General features: G+C 42.0%; 1 protein-coding gene across 7 annotated transcripts in view; it reads left to right on the top strand.

Annotated features, from left to right (window-relative positions):
- The window catches only part of LOC115380510 (multiple C2 and transmembrane domain-containing protein 2-like), a 72,129-nt gene continuing 54,274 nt past the window's right edge, over positions 1–17,855 (top strand). For 2 of the 7 annotated variants that reach the window (XM_030081719.1, XM_030081712.1), the window contains exons 1-2: positions 1–159; positions 12,722–13,280. In XM_030081719.1, the coding sequence (XP_029937579.1) occupies positions 12,771–13,280 (510 nt within the window). In that variant the 5' untranslated portion in view covers positions 1–159; positions 12,722–12,770. The other 5 variants (XM_030081716.1, XM_030081715.1, XM_030081713.1 and 2 more) reach the window with 5 other exon arrangements.

The following is a 17,855-nucleotide window of genomic DNA, read 5'->3' as shown; positions in this document are numbered from 1 at the left end:
GGAGGAGGAGGAGGAAGTCTGTCAGTCACAGAGCCGCAGCTCGTCCTCAGTCTTTTCTGTCGTCTTTAAAAAACAAACAAAACCAAACTGTCCTGCAGGCATGAGATGAGCCGGACGGAAGCCGAGCGGCGGAGGATGTTTCTCACAGCGGAAAAAAAGGTAACAAGGCGGTTTTAGTTCCTTTTTTTTTTTTATTGTAAGAGGCAGGGACTTTAGCGCAGGACTGTCCAGGTGAGCTGCCACCTATACCTACGTATACCTGTGGAGTCTCACCTGGCGGACAGGTAAGAGACTTCCATTTCTGGATCCACCTCACCTAAACTTTCTCCTCACTTGTCAACACTCAGGAATCCCCGGTATGCGCATTGTAGCTATTTTGTCTCGTTTTCAAAGTCTGTGTCGCCAAACTCTGTTAAAATTTCTGGCAATTTAACGTACCGTTTGTTTTTGGCCAAATTACAAACGTCGCGGAAAAGGACTGAAAACAGTTTTTGTGTTTTTAACAGCCAGTCGGCATTTCGGCATCCATACAATCCACAGAACAGCATTTGCTTGAATTAAATCCCAGTTTTTGCGCTTGGTTCCTGCGCTTGAGCCGGCCTTCACCACCAGAAGACACGCAGCGGCGACAGCAGGCAACATGAACCAGTTTTAGGGGCTTTGTTAATTTGGGATGGCGTGGCTGGTGGATTATATTACGCCGAATGAAAGAGCAGCCTCCAGTCACTCTGAAAACACACCGCGTCATGCTCCGTGGGGTTAAGCCTGAACACACAAGCAAGGCCACACTGAATTATGAGGTTTTTTGAAGCGAGTTTGGCTTGAACGTCTCTCCGTGCGGAAGCGGGGCGTATCGCGGCTCTGCAGTGAGTATCAAGGTGTTGCTTTGACTTGGAGACACTTCTCAGGTTGTGACTGGTGTGTCCTCTTTCCGTGTGGGCTGTTTGAGTCTGCTTTGGAGAAATATGATTATAGTCAATAACTGTGATTGGAAACCACGCTGCCTGGGGGCGACGGTGGTCTGTGTGTAGTAAACCTGTTGAGCACGTCACTAACGGATTTTATAGCCTGTGTGAAATCTTGTCACAGTGCAGTCGTAGATCAAACGTTATCAATCTACCAGAGCCATAATTTTCTCATTCATGCTTGAGGTTTTTTTTTTTTTTTTTTTTTTTTTTTTCAGAAATATATATTTGTGGTTAGAGTTCTGCAAATGCCTCATCCTCTGCAAAGAGTGTGAACCACAAACCCGTGTGAGAGGTTCCAGGAAATAGCTTCTTGTCTTCTTCTTGTTCTGACAAGGCCACGCGATGATGCAGTTTCTCATCTTGGCCAACTCACTGAAGAAATTTACACATGTTAAAAAAAAAAAAAAAACTGATGACACACCTTTTAAATCACTCTAATACACATAAGTCTGATGTAGAGGAAGAACTGGTGTCCTGACTGTCTTTTGAAGAGAGAATGAATTAAGATATTTCCAAAACTGTCACTGTCACCATCCATGTTGAGCCACAGGAAGTCATCACTCGCCGTTTGTCATTCAGACGTCTAAACTTTCGAGGGTCCAGTGTGTGGGAGTGTCTTCCTGTTCTCAGAAACACATTAAAGGGGTGTCAGTTAAAAACTAGGTTGTCATCCGTTGTTTCATTTTTGTTTTCAGAGTATCAGATGTTTAAAAAAAAAAAATCCCCCTTTCTTATATTCCCAAGTGCCAAATGTCATTTTTTTTCATTTTGGCATGACGCTCCAGCGCTGTGTGCAGACGTGCATGGTATTCTCTGCCGTCACGGTACGTGTGTGAGCTTGCAGAGATCCCTGAGTTCACACTGAGAGGTGCAGCGTCAGCGATGATGTTTGATGTTCATGTCTGGGCCATGTGTGTGAAGCACAAGAGGAGATTCAGCTCCGCCATGTGCAGCACAAAAGATGTGTGTGTGTGTGTGTGTGTGTGTGTGTGCATCCAGCAGCCCTGTTCTTATTGATGCTGGCGCTGTGAGTGCAGGAGTACAGCGGTGTGTTAGGGCCACCGTAGGGGAAAAACCTGGAAATATAGTTTTTCTTTTACTTTTTTTTGGTCAAGCAGCCACATGTGTTGACTCTGCTGTCGCTCACCATGTATCAGGCCTAATCTAATAAATAAGAATACCTTTTCAATAACGTATAGCATATGTTTTCCTATTGATCCCATTGATCTATCCACAGTCCATAAAGTTTCAGCAGCATATGTCATCAGTGGCTTGCAGTGATTGCACATTTGGCAAGGCAGGTTTATTTGTACAGCACTTTTCAAACACAAGTCAAAGCGCTTTACATACGAATTAAGAAGGCAGAAAACAAGATTTTAAAAGAGTTGAACAGAAGGGAGGAAAGAATGAAAAACATTGGATGAAATAAGAAAAAAAGTTACAGTGCATAAGTTGGTAACAAGCAGCATCTTTTTTGATTTTAGTCCAGAGAGTTCTCAGTCATGCAGATGAGAGTGCAGGCATCTGGATCTGAAGGAGCTTCACGCGTCGTTTTCCAGTTAAACTCACTGGTTTCTGCTCAGTGGCACTTCTGTCACCTGCAGCATCACTGGTGTGTGTGACGGCGGTGCATGTTACACGTCACTTCTGCATTTGTGACAGAAGTGGCTGGAACAGGTGGCGGCCGCTGAAGCTCACAGGTAACACTTCGCTGTGTTGTCAGTCCACACACACACACACACACACACACACACCGCGGTGGACAGACGACCTCGGGTAGACCTTGGGCCGGCTGACGTCGTGTTGCAGCCTTCACCGTCCTGCAGCAAGGACGCGGCGTAGAGCTGTCCGTGAGCTGGAAAACTGCTTCATCTCCTTTCATTTAGATCAGAGGAAACTTTAAGGATCCCTGTTGGGAAAGTGGGAGAGCAGAAACAAACCACAGCGACGGGAAAACGGGACGTCTGAGTGTTTGAAGGACAAGTGAGGAGACCTGATGACGCTGAGCAGCATGAGAAAACTCACAGCCTCGTCAAAATCATTTAGTCTTCAGTGGTCAAGTTTTCTTTTGCTTCCTACAAGGTAAAAAAATATTAAGATAATCCCACTTTGTTTCCCATGCAGTGTTTTCAGGAATATTTCTGGGATATAATATTCCAGTAAAAAAAAAATAAAAAAAAAAAATCAGAATTTCTGAGACCTATGAGGGAAAGCTTATGGCAAAAAAAAAAAATGTGGAAAAAAAATAGTGAAATCTGTGAAATTAAAGAATACTAAAAAAAAAATCATCTGAAAATTTGAAGAAAAAAAAATACAAGAAATCTACATTCATAATGGCTGAGGTGGTGTGTGTAAAGTTCAGTTTAGTGATGCAGCAACAGATTTCTGTTTGGAAATGTTTGCGAAAGGCGAGTGAACAAACATTTGAAATCCAGAACAGCTTTTCACATAGTTTGACATTATGCACACAGCTTTATGTTTCTGATTTTTCCCTTTCTGTTTCTTGTAATTTCATTTAAACTTGAGAATCTCTTGAGAATCTGAGAAGCTGCGGCTGAGCCAAACCGCCCTCTGGGATCAATAAAGTCTGATTCTGATTCTCAAGCAAAACCTGAAACCTCGCTCTGAGTGTTTTGGTCTCCCTGTGGAATTAAATCAAAGGGAAATGAAAATTGTAATCATATTATCTTTAAGGAAAGTGGCTCCGCCCAGTCGTCTCAGTCCCGCTGTCGTTCAGACGGGGAGGCGGAGTCTGTCTGTCGGCCGTCATGTATTGAAACATTCAGATTATTGATCAGTGTTTGATTCCCGCTCTGATCTGAAGACGTGACTTTGGGCTCGTGTTGTTATTCTCCACACTTTATAGACTGCCTGATTAATCAATTAATTGAAAAGTGTTTGCTATATTAATCAGCAGTGAGAACACTGCTTAGTGGCAGGCCTGCGGTGTCTTGCTCGTGGGCACGTGAGCAGGATGCAGCCTGTGTCGGGGGTTGGACCGGCGACCCTCTGCAGTGAGGGCGGTGTGTGGTCGCTGTGACTCACATCAGGAACAACAGCGGTGTTGTTCTGTTTCTCTGCTGGTTAATTATTGATGATCAGGTGATCAGATGATCGGCTCGGGCTGGGAGGACAGAGAGCAGCTCTCTTGGCCCCTGCACATGTCTGGAGCTGGTGGCGCCCCCTGTTGAGCAGTTTCACACACGTGGTTCAGCCGTGTTGGGAAACGTCCTGTGGCTTTGGTAATGACTGGACAAACAAAGCCTGACTCACAGTGGGATCTGTGTCACGCCATGCCCTTTTTTTTTTTTTTTTTTTTTTAAACATTTATAGTGAAACTGTCAGTTTTCTCAGGTACGTGTGTACACCTGTCCTGCAGGCTTCATGGTGGTTGTTGGGCCAGTCAAAAGACATTTCTCTATTGATCGGCCTTGTAGGCAAGGCAGGGCAAGGCAAGGCAAGGCAAATTTATTTGTAGAGCACAATTCAACACAAGGTAATTCAAAGTGCTTTACAGAGACATTAAAAGCAACAAAACACAATTTAAAACAATAAAAACAGTCAATAAAAAGGGAAATAGAATTGGGAATGATAGCGAAAATAAAATACAGTAACATAAAATATCAACAGGCTCAGTACATTGCCTGAGCTATACGGACTTCCTGGTCACCCCCTGCAGGGATGCCGACAGCCCAACCTCTTAATTCCTTAGACTCTGAAACCTCTCCTATTGGAGATTTCAGTCCGGACTCAGTCCTCAGCCCTGGAATCTCTGACATTTGACATAGGAACTTTTCCCGAAGTCAGAACCTTTTCCCGACATCAGACTTTTTCCCGACATCAGAAGTGTAGTTGTAGTTCAACTACAACTACACCACACACTACTAACTACACACTAACACTAACCAGTGGTGCTGTGTACTCGTCTCCATAGTAACCGCTCTGGCAGTCTGAGAAATTCAATGCACTGCATCGTGTCTACAAACAGGAAGTGATGCATCACGGCTGCTGATCCGTCCGCTGGCATCATGTGACCTACATCTGAACATCTGCCGCCGTCCAACTTTAAATTTGAAACACACACACACACACACACACACGTATCTCAACAGATATAGGCTGTTTGAAGTTCTCCTTTGCGTTGCTCCTTCAGACACAGAGATGCTCCCGTTGACAAAAAACGTCTTTTTTATGTCATCTTTAATGTTTTTTGGATCTGTGAGTCGCTCCTCCCGCTCCGCTTTGCATTGCATTGTGGGACAGCAGCGTGCAGTGCCTCCAGTCAGATTACTGGACCAGTGGAGTTTTGTGTGTTTACTGCATAATGTTCCAGTGTGAACACACAGCACACCTGGTGAGGGTGACGGTGTCGGCTGCTGCTGGGACGCTCTGGGGATTTGGACACCGCGGTCTGACATTTTGAATTTAAACCTGTTTGTCCCACCACAGCGCCACCACCTGGCCAGCAGGACACTGAGCTTCACGTTTAGTGTGTCAGAGACTGATGGGACAAATTGGATGAACCTTTACGGAGCAATGTGTGTTTACACTGATGTCCACTAAATGAAACTGATTGAACCACCACAGCGCCACCAACAGGCCAAAAAGTCCCCAAGCCTCAGTGTCTTAATGGTGACAGATGTCATGGTCACTGCTGACTTGTTTTGATAATTGATTGATTGATTGATTGATTGATTGAGATTAATTGGAGCAAATGAAAAAGCTTCAAAACATTCCACACTGCAAAAACTCAAAATCTTACCAAGATTATTTGTCTTATTTCAAGTCAAAAATGTCTTATTTCTAGTCAAAATATCTCAATACACTTAAAATAAGACATGATCACCTCAGAAGTAAACTGTTTTTAGACAGTTTTCACTTGTTTCAAGTGAAAATTCACTTGAAATAAGTGAAAATTTGCTAGAAACAAGAAACAAATTTTGCCAATGAAACAAGCAAATTTTCACTTGTTTCAAGCAAATTTTCACTTGAAACAAGAGACAATTGTCTAAAAACAAGTTACTTCTGAGGTGATCATGTCTTATTTTAAGTGTAATGAGATATTTTGACTAGTAATTAGACATTTTTGACTTGAAATAAGACAAATAATCTTGGATTTTGAGTTTTTGCAGTGCAGATTTTTTCCTCCAAACTTTCTTCACACCAGCTCTCCATCACCGTCAAGAAGTTGTCCACATTAGTTTTGACCCTTCAGAGTTTTCCCAAAATGCACTTTTCCCAGTTTTCTCCAATGAATTATCAGAAAACACACGACACCTCCAGGACACCAGTGCTGGTTTCTGTTCCTCTGAGTCACAGACATTAAACTTTCCTTTTTTCCAAGAGATTGATGCTCAAAGTCGGTTACGGAAAAAAATTGTGTTGAAGAAAAACCAGGTTTTGTTTCAGGGCTGTGACTCTGAGGATGGATGTAAAACTGACTCGGCTGCAGTTTTGAACAGAGCTCACGTTTGTTTTTCAGCCCTGAAAATTCCCCGTGGCTGTTTCTGTCGGGAATGAAGTTATGAGGCTCAGAAAAAAAAGCAAGAAAATAAAACAACATGGATGAGAAAGCTTGGACCTGCCTGTATGAACTTGGAGGAGCTGTAACTCAGAAAATATTCATAGTTTGAACGTAGGATTTTGTGTGGCTTAATTAAATATGCAAAAGATATTGTGGAGAAAAAAATCAGCTGATCCTGAGGGCGTCAGGTGGGAGGCACCTGATGTCATGATGTCATCATTTGTCTCCAGATCCGTCGCTCCGCACAGCTCGCTGCCTCTGTCTGTATTTTTTTTTTCTGACCATGTGAGCGATCTGCCATCTAATCCTTATATTTGGGTCAGGCGAGAGAATGCTGAATCGAGGCTGCAGGAATCCGCCTCTGAGTCAGGAGTTTACCCGCTTTCTGCCCGAGACCGACGGACGACCGGAAAACCCACCCAGCACCTCGACCTGTCAGCTCTCAACCGTCCTTTATTCTTTATTTATTATCCTTTATACTTTATTATAAGGTGGTCGCTAATCTTCCTGGGCTCCCGTGCAAAAACAGCAACAAGAAAACCAAGCAATAATTAAAATCACACTGTATCAATAACACAAAAAGACAAAAACAACCCAAATGTAAAGATCAGTAAGTAAATAAGTAAAATAACTAGTGGTGTCAAGAGATTAAAAAAATTGAGAGATTAATTAATTATGATCTGTAATTAATTGATCTAATTAATCTCTTTTTTAATCTCACCTAAAATTGCTGAGAAAAGCCCTGAACTTGAGGTATTTCCCTTTAAATTCATTACATTATTGTAGCAGATCAGTCCGATGCGGGTCGGGGGGACGAGCCCTCTTTTTCAAGACCCTTTTTTGAAAAAAAAAAAAAAAAAAAAAATATTATATGGACAAAATCTTGTTTGAATAAAAAAGCCACCGGTGGGCATCAGGCGAGCCGGCCGCGGCACCGGGTCTGGTCTGCCGGATCTGACAGCTGAGCGGCGCACACATAGCCTACTGCCATATCAATTTTTGTTCATACGCGGCTTCAATGACTGCACAATGCGGCCATTCGCCGGTAATCGCAGCATCAGGCGAGCCTACCTACTGGTTTACATATGCACAATACATGTACATATCTATATTTGCTTAGACCCCCAATATTAGACGAGGGCGTTTTTTCAGGGCATTTTCAATGGAAAAAATATCGTCTTATATTCGGATGAATACGGTAATGTATTAACTTCGATCACGCAACCTTTTCTTCCACCTCCTCTCCTCTCCTCTCCTCCACAGTCAGACACACACACACGAGTCGCGACACCCCCTCCTCAACATGCGCTGCCTGTTTACAACGGACTCGGACTGTTGGGGCGGGTGTTAATCAAAACAAACCAATCATGTCTTGACCTCTTCACAGGTTGCTGGCCTCTGACTGGCCTGGCCGGCGACCTGTTTAAAAAAAAAAAAAAAAAAAAAAAACGACTGAAAGGCCACCGGGCCAGTGACAGGCCGGCACAAACACAATGACAGCCAATCAATGTCCACGTCAGGGTGTGACTGACCATTGTTTTCCACCCCCAACACAGGAAGCCCAACGCCTACAAACTGATTTTATAAAAAGTAAAATTAGAGATTAAAAATTAGATTAACTCGATTAAAAAACATAACGCGCTAAATATGACTGTAATTAATTAATCTCAATTAACGCGATAATTTGACACCACTAAAAATAACTCCACATATGAAACAAAAATCCTCCTGTGAGTGCAAAAACAAATCTGTCAGATATGCAACAAGAAAAAGCAGAAGATGACAGAAAAACACAAAAATATCTAAAAGAAATTAATTTTTTTCTTATAATACAAAAAAAAAAAAAAAAAAGGATCAAATTAGATATAGAAAGCTGTGTGGACACGTTCATTTTAAAAAAAAAAAACACCATGCATAGATTTCGGAAAGAATATGATTAAAAATGAAGGTGTCCATTGCAGCGCCTTAAATCCGGATTCTGGCTGTAACTGTGTTTAATTTTGTGAGAGGTAGTGGGGCGGCACAGCTAAACTATCATTCATTTTGTGATAAAAGCACCAAATTTGGTACACACATTGCGGAATATATGTTCAATGAATCTGGATATTGGGCCACTGCAAATTTTTATTCTGATGACTGTGGCAGCCATTTTTAAAACTGGCCGCCAGTGGTTACTGGCATAGAATGCTTTGCCGACCCTACAGCTGCTGTTTCATGTTTTCAGCACCACAAATATAATTTAGAGACATTTTAAAGTGGGAAAAAGCTTTATTACAATGTAACACAACAGAACATAGCTACATACAACATACAACATAGCTACAGCTTTGCTACATACTTGCTACATGTTCCAAGCTAACCACCTAGCTTCACTACCTAGTTTTGCTACCTTGAAAATTTACCTCTCCACTGTTCCCCACAATAATTTTTTTCTCTTTAGCCTTTATCTATGATGTTCAAAATGTATATATCCAAATACTAACATATTTTATTCATAATTATTACAGTTGAAATAAAATGTTTAGGCCTACCTTGATGGACTGTCCACTGCACTGCTTGTCACAGGAAGCATATTATATGCTAGCTAGCTCGTTGGCTAGCTGGCTTGCAGTGGTGGTTGTGGTGGTGGGGCAGAAAGTGTTTGAGAAACTGAGTGTGTATAACTGTATTTTTTTTTTCTTAATTTAATGTGTATTTACATTTTTAAAATATTTTAATGAATCATTGTGATATTTTTATTCATTTTAACAAATCAAATGCCTGCTATGGCCACTAGGGGGCGATTTTGTGATGGCCCAATATCCAGATTTGTTTGAAATACACTACTCACAAAAAGTTAGGGATATTTGGCTTTTGGGTGAAATTTATGGAAAATGTAAAATGTTCACGCTACAGTGATATTATATCATGAAAGTAGGGCATTTAAGTAGAAGCATACACTGGTGATTTCCTCATCTCAAACCATTTCTTGAAACAAAAGCCAACAACAGTGGTGGATATACCACAACAAAAAATGTTAATGTCAGTAACTTGTCATGTGCCCTTGAGCATCAATTACAGCTTGACAACGACGTCTCCTGCTGTTCACAAGTCGACTTATTGTCTGCTGAGGCATGGCATCCCACTCTTCTTGAAGGGCGGCCCTCAGGACATTGAGGTTCTGGGGTACAGAGCTCCGAGCCTCTACACGGCGACTCAGCTGATCCCATAGGTTTTCTATGGGATTCAGGTCTGGAGAAAGTGCAGGCCACTCCATCTGAGGTACCCCAGTCTCCAGCAGCCGTTCCCTAATGATACGACCTCGATGAGCTGGAGCATCAAACACCTGATGTGAATTTTGCCGTTAAACTCCTTGTTAGAGAACAGCAACTTGTGCAAAAAGTACTGAAACATTGAACAGTTGGACATGTGCATTCAAAAGTTTACAGAAGGTCACATTAAGTTCACCTGTAAAGGTTAGAATGCATTTTAGGTTCATCCTGAAATTTCACCCGAAAGCCCAATATCCCTAACTTTTTGTGAGTAGTGTATATCCACCAACACATCTACCAAATTTTATGCTTTTATCACAAAATGAACGATTGTTGTGATATATTGAGCTAAGCTGCCCCACTAAGGTGAGTTTTTAACCAAGTGACTGACTGAGAGCTCATGTTGCTTTTGAACTGGCTGGAAGCTGAGTATGAGTATTATTAACATACGACACAGAAATACAGAAATAAATAAATGTGGAAATGTAGAAATACAGAAATAAATCTAGGAATAAATAAATAAATGTAGAAATAAAAGAAGGAATAAATAAATGAATAAATGTAGAAATAAATAAAAGTATAAATAAATAAATGTAAAAATAAATATATAAATACACAAATGAATAAATAAATGTAGAAATAAATAAATAAATAAATAAATGTAAAAATAAAGAAATAAATAAATGTAAAAATAAATAAATAAATACATGCATAAATGTATAAATACACAAATAAATAAATAAATGCATGAATAAAAACAGAAATAAATAAATAAATAAATGTAGAAATATTTATTAATTTAATTATTTATGCATTTATATATTTATATGCGTATTTATTTATTTATTCATTTATTTATTGTTTTGTCATTTTTCGTCCCTCATAGCTGAGCTCCTGTGATGTGAAGACGCTCCTCCTCCTCTTGTCCTGCGGCTGATGACCTGCGGCTCACGGTTCATGACACGGCGCAGAGTGTGATGCCGCCTAAGAGGCTTATGGGGCTGCTGCATTTCAAAAGTGGTGTTTTCCCAGCGGCAGGTGCAGCTGCTGTTTGCGTTGCAGAGATAATGGAGAGACGGCGGCTTAAAGGATTAATAACTCACTGCAATATGCGCCGACTGTTTTTCTGTTCCCGTTGTTTGTTCATTTCATTTTGAAAGTTCGTTTGCGCTGGGTCGACTGTTCAAAGATGAGGATGACGCAGCTGAACTGGTGGCCTCGTGCACAGCAGAGAGTCTCAGCTCTGATGATGCTCCAGCAGAGACACTGATCTGTTTGGGGATCTGCTGGGAGCTCAGAGTCTGTGGGCGGCAAATAAGATCTTATGGCTCAGTTCCTCTTTCAAAATATTGTCTTTTTCTTTATCGCTGAATAGTGTTGCAAAATTCCCGGAATTTTCAAAGTTGGACATTTTCCATGGGAATTTTCGGAAATTAATGGGAATAAACAGGAATAAACGGGAATTTTTGGGAATGTATATTCACTGCATTCACTCGATCATATACATCTATACATAAACAAACATTTTGGTTCGTTTTAAGCAGATATGCATGCAAACATGTTACATTATAATGAATTTCCAGGGAATTTTCAGGAATTTTATAACTGGCAATAAGTCTTTTACATCGCTGTGGAGGAATTTTGGCCTACTCTTCTTTACAGAAATGTTTGAATTCAGCCAAGTGTTCGAGCATGAAAGGCCTGTTTAAGGTCACGCCACAGCATCTCAACTGGATTTAAGTCTGGACTTTGACTAGGCCACTCCAAAACCTTCATTTTGTTTTTGTTTTTTAAGCCATTCAGAGGTGGACTTTCTGGTGTGTTTAAAAACTGTATTTTATATTTACTCGGGTTATCTTTGTCTAATATCAAAATTTGTTTGATGATCTGAAACATTTAAGTGTGACAGATATGCAAAAAAATAAGAAATCAGGAAGGGGGCAAATACTTTTCCACAGCACTGTATGTCCCCCTCAGCAACTAAAAAAGTGATATTGATGCTGACATTCATTTTATTGATTATTGTTTATTTTTGCCCCATTCACCTTAACAACAAAAAGGAAAATTTCCAAAATTCCCAAACTTAAATTTCCATGGAAACTTTTTAAAAACCTCATTCAAATTGATGACAAAAAAAAAAAAAAAAAAAGAAAAGAAAATTCCCGAGCCGAATTTTCCCGGGAATTTTCGGATAAATTGGAAAAAATGTGACAGCAAAAATCCATTTCCAATATTCCTGAGCAAAAATTCCCACGGTCATTTTCGGAAACTTTCCAGGAAATTTACCGGAAACTTTCCACCCCTTTGCAACACTATCGCTGAAATGTGGGGAGATTCAGCAGCTTCATCATGAAGATTTTCACTCTGCCTGAAGTTGTAGAGGCACAGAAGGTTGTTTGTTTGCTAAATTCAATACGTTTCCTAAGTGTAGATGTTGCTGATGTCTTTTTCTCTCTTTAACGTTCGGTTTTCTTTAACTGTGAAGCAGCTGAGATGTTATTCTGATGAATCCTCGTACAGTTCTGAGTGAAATCTGCCCACACATGCTGCGACTGGCAAGGAAATCCATTGTCCTGACAGAGCTGGAATGTCGGCTTCCACATGGGAAATATCTCATTCATGTTTGCCAAAATGAACGTGATGATAAGTCATAAACAGTTCAAGGTCCACTTCCCATCAGCTGTTACATTCTTATACAGAAGGACATCGCTGTTATTTACTGATTTCAACTTTGTTTTTCAGAGATCGACTTTAGATCTGTCTGTCTGTCTGTCTGTCTGTCTCACTGCTTCTCATTCACACCTGTCACTCATTGTGGCCAACAGTAAGAACAGAGGTACCACTGGGAGTTTCCCATGTGTGAGAGTGTGTGTAAGTGTGTGTGTGTGAACATGAAGCAGTGCACGCTCACACACTGCGACCTCAGAAGTCAGTGCCTGTCGATAATCTGACGTCTCTCTGTCTCTGTCGTCCCGCAGCAGTCGGTGATGTCCACATCTTAGTCTCAAACCGAAACACACTCCCATCATGGACTCCAAGAAGACGGGCATGCTGAGCCACCTGCGCCAAAAAGCGCGCCCCCTGCTGAGCAACCTGCGCCGGGGCAAGACCAACCACGGCAAGCCGGACGTCCGGCCCGAACACACCCTGGACCACCGGATGAGCTCGTCCGTCCCGGACATGAGGACCATGAGGCAGGACAGCCCCGTCGCCCCTCACCTGCAGCTCCCGCAGTACAGCAGCCCTTCCACCCCGCTCAGCAAGCACTCTGCGGGGCAGGGAGGGGCGGGGAGTGGCCTGGTGAGGAGGGCGGGAGGTGCCGGAGGAGCCGGGAGGAGCCAAGACGGACTGGGCGTGGCCACAGACCTCACAGACTGGGCCTCCTCCCAGGAGTCCTGCAGCAATCCCTGTGAGGAGGAGGAGGACGACTACAGATTCGGCGGGGGCATGGAGCCCCAGGAGCTGGCGCTGCCCGAGCTGATGACCGTCTACAGCCGAGACGTCCCGGCCCAGGAGCCTCCCCAGGACGGCTCACAGGTACCTGCACGCCTAAACACAGCAACAAAACAATCTGTCTCAAGTCATTTAATCTCAACATCTTGTGTTCAGATCGTTTTTCTTCCAACAAAGTGAAAAAATCTGCCAGTGGGATGAGATAATCCCACTTGTTTCCAGCACAGTCTCACTCGCTTCAGGGATTTTTTTTCCCCAGCAGAACTGACCTGAATTTGATCTTGGCTTGACCTGCCAATCCTGCAAATCTTCCAACTTTTTCTGCAGTTCAGGTCGCTGACTGTAAAATACCATGTACTACCTAGTATATATTAAATACCATATACTACTTCAAAGGTGTGTACTAGTGTGCAGTATGTGAGCTGCTGCTGCTGCACTGAGCCGCATGTGTTAGCTGACTGATCCTTTATGCACAGTGGGTTTATGTTAATTGTGTGCACTGAGTTGATGCAAGAACATGAGTGACCATATGTTAGTTCAGATTAGTTCATTGTACATTTGCTATTCTCAGACAACATCCAAAGACAAAAATCTAAAAGAAAAAAGAAAAAAGAAAAGAAACAAGTCACAATAAGGCGGATCAGCCGCTAGGATTAAGAAAATGACGCTTGATTCAGGAAAATTCAATTAGTGTTGGAAACAAGTGGGATTACCTAATCCCACCGGCAGATTTTTAAACCTTGTTGGAAGAAAATTAAAATCGCTAGGGTAAAAGATGATGGATGCTAATGAATTCCTAAGACTTTAACCTGTACATGCCTGAGCATAGCACAAATCTTTCCTCCATGACAAAACATGTGAAGGCGTTTTGCTCCTGTTTTAATGCTTTTATGGATTTGAAGCCAAAGCTGGGAGATTGAAGAGCTATCTGACGGTGTTGCATCTATGCATCGGTGGTCAGAGCTCAGACAATGAACCGGAGGGGTTTTATTCTTCCTCAAATGCATGCTCTGCATTTGTGTAAAAAAAAAAAAAAAAGAAGTCTTTAAGTTCTAAATAAGCAGATGACATGACTTATTAATGGACATTTTTTGCAGCGCACAAACTGAAATGTATCGTTACGGGTAAAATAAGCTTCAGAGATGTCATGCGGTTTTTCTGTTTACCTCCTGTAATGCAGTAGTGAAGTGTGTGTGTGTGTGTGTGTGTGTGTGCAGGATCAGGTGTGTTCGCACAGTCTTTACACACAGAGGGGCGGGGATCCCTGCGACTCAACAGCCAGAACAAAATCAATACAGCTCGCAGCTGCACTGAGCCAACACGGCGTGTATTTGCACTGCCGGGCCGAGTGTTATCATGACTCAGCGTTTCATGTTTCTGCCGCTGCCGTGTCATCGCTTCGCCTTCGTGAGCAAACAGTCGGACAGGCAGCAGGATGTGGCGGTGGGCCAGGCGTCCACCTGCCACCGCCACATCACGCCATGAGATCACAGCCCATCAGGCCAAGATCCAGCAGACCGAAGAGCCCATGTCTAACAGGGATGGGATGGGATGGGATGGGGGGTGGGGTTTAACCTGAAATTTGGCCCTTAATTTAGATCAAATTTGAAAAAAAGTTTGTGGAGAAAAAAAAAAAATATATATATATATATATATATATATAAACACATGTAAAATACAGTAGTTGCATCATAATATACAGAAAATACACTCATGTAGTATGTGACATCCTTATGATTGCACATTTTTCTGTTTTTATTATCTCTTTTAAATGTGATTTTAACTTTAATTTAATTTAGTTAATTCTTTAGTTAATTTTTCAAAATGTGTTCCTCATCTTTACATATTAATTACAATAATTGTGAAATAGGAAAAGTTCTAAACTTTGTCTAAAATGGCGTATTGAATGGCAAAACTTTTAAAGTTGCTTTTAAAGTTAATTTCAGAGTTGCAGTACGTATCATGTATCGTGGATCGTGGATCGTATCGGGGATTCCCTGCTGATTCTGATTGCTGATCTCTAAAGAAAGGCTGGTGACATGCATCTAATCATTTATTACTGACAAAATAATATTGATCAGTCCTACATCGATAATGATTTCTCACATATTTCATCAGTTCCTGACACTGATACTGCCGACTCTCGACTAAATATTGACTAAATACGAATCTCTTCATTCTGAACAGCCAATAATTCATCACAGAGACAGAATATGAACCTCATCCGTTACCAGCCTCGCTTCACTCCATGAGTGACTGAGTGGATTCCAGCAGGGCCGGCAGATTAAATGATAAATGAGATCAGATGCAGCGGCTGTACTGCAGTTTAGGTTTAATGAAGCCACCAGATCCCACACGGCTCTGCAGGATCTCTACATGGAAGGAAAAAAGAATCTGGTCATTTCCAGGCCTTGTTAAAGTTTGGAAAATTGCAGAAAACGTTTGTAGTAGTATTGAAAAATGTTGTTCTGCCCAGACATGCGTCCGATGCGTACACGGTCTCTGTGGTTTTAGTCCCGTAATCTGTAATTTGACATAATCTTCAGGTCTGGAGAAAGCCTCGTGTTCCTGAGCTGCTGGTGTGCAGGAAACCTCACGGGCACCCGTAGTTTTAGGATGAAGGTTTGAGGTTTATTGTCTTCAAGTCATTTTGATTTTGGTTTTGACATGGCACTGACAGGGCAGCTGATGCTTTCAGAATAAAAGCAAAAACATAACAGAGCATAGTTAAAGTAATAACACTCTAAAAAAGTGTTTTTTTGACTGTTAAAGTAGTAAACATGTCAGTATATGTGGAATAATTCAGCTTTACATAATATCAGCTCTTATTGAGGGGGAATGGCTTTAACCCTTTATAGGGCACTCATTGAAATACTTTGAAATTCAAAAAAAAAAAACAACAACCCTAGACTGTTATTAGAGAACATGACAGGACTTTATTACTTCTATAAAATTTTTCTAAAATTTTCATTTTGTAATAGAAAGTCAAAGCCAATGAGATTGGTCAAATGCCACAATCATGTGACCTGGGATGTAGAGCGATCTTTGCTGATTGGCTGGGTGAAGACCAAATGATTATTGAACTAACTGAGACAGGGGATGGGCCTGATATGTCAAATTTCTGAAATTACCAAAAATAGTCACTTGCCCTGTAAAGGGTTAAGAAATCAGCCTGTGTTTTGTATTTCATGTGATTGTGAGCTGCACGTCTGCCTGCTCTTTGTCATGATAATCGCCCGGCTCAGTATCAAAGCTCCATGTTGATGCAGGAAACGCCTTGAACAGCCGCTAATTATAATGTAATAATAATGATGACATTAGTATTGTCACTGGGAACACAGAGAAAGAAAGCGCCTCATATGATCTGCACACAGACTGCGCCCAGTCGCCGTCGCGGTCGTGACTTTGTTCAGACACACAAACACAGCGCACTTTCCACAGCGTCCACACGCCTCCTGAAAAACCTGCAAGGACAAAATGTTTTAATTTTGTCCTTTAAAAGTCCAGTAAAAGAAAACTCTTTACTCAGGACATTGATAACATGCTGCTAACATTTTTTTTTTTTTTTTTTTTACACAAACACATTGTATGACACACAGACGTGTTGTTTACATGTGATTTTGAGCTTTTTAGCTACTTTGTCCATTTTGAATCATTTTATGCTGATGTTCCATATGAAACTAGACGACCTCAGGAACCTGTTTGTACCAGTCATGTCACGCGAGCAGCAAGGCGGATAAATCTCACTCCAAAGTTTGGCTGAATTTTGTTGAGGGGAAAATCTGTCATGGTCTGTCTCCAGCGGGCTCCCTTGACCTCTGACCTCCAGCTGTGTGAATGAAAATGGGTTCTCTCCCCTTTGCAGACACGCCCACCTTCTGCTAATCCCATGCAGTTTGGGCCCCAAAGCCTGCAGTCCACATGTGTTCTTGTGGCCTGTTGTAAAATGGTGTGTGTGTGCAGACTGGGGCCTAAACAGTCTTGGAGCTGCATCAGTTGGCTTTGACTGGAAAGCTGAGACTCTTGTGGATTCAATGAGCCACATTTGATTCCTGTGTGATGATGTTGGCCCCCATAGCAGCCATTTCACTGCAGGCAGAGACTTTTGGTCATACCTGGGTTCATATTTCCATGCAGCGCGTTAACAGAGAGAGCTGAGACCCACAGCCGGTCCGGATGGTTCTGCTGAACCCTGACCCGGTGCAGGTCGGCATCAGGAGGTCGGGGAGCTGTGGGTCGGTCACGGGGCGACGTGAGTCGATGTGAGTCGAGTGATGAGTGTTGGAAACAGACTCATCAACACAGGTGTGAAGGCAGCCAGCACAGGGAAGATGTGAGGTCTGATGAGGGCTTGTTGAGTGTGTGTTGTGAGTGTGTGAGTGTGTGTGTGTGTGAGGGTGTTGTGCAGTAAATGGGGGCCTTCACAGAGGAAGCAAATTCAAACAGGGACTGCAGAGGAGACGAGGCTGCTGTCATAAATCTATAAAACCTTCAGACAGGCAGCAGCCTCCACCTGCTAGTCCAAATAAATATAGATGTCGCAGGGTTGATGCAGTGTGTGTGTGTGTGTGTGTGTGTGTGTATCTATAATACATATGTATATAGAGACACACACATATATATATATTTACACACATGTATTGCAGTGGAGCGAGTCTA

The sequence above is a fragment of the Myripristis murdjan genome, chromosome 3 (genome assembly GCF_902150065.1).
Source record: "Myripristis murdjan chromosome 3, fMyrMur1.1, whole genome shotgun sequence".
In the NCBI taxonomy this organism is placed as follows: domain Eukaryota; kingdom Metazoa; phylum Chordata; class Actinopteri; order Holocentriformes; family Holocentridae; genus Myripristis; species Myripristis murdjan.
This window is presented reverse-complemented; position numbering and strand designations above follow the sequence as displayed.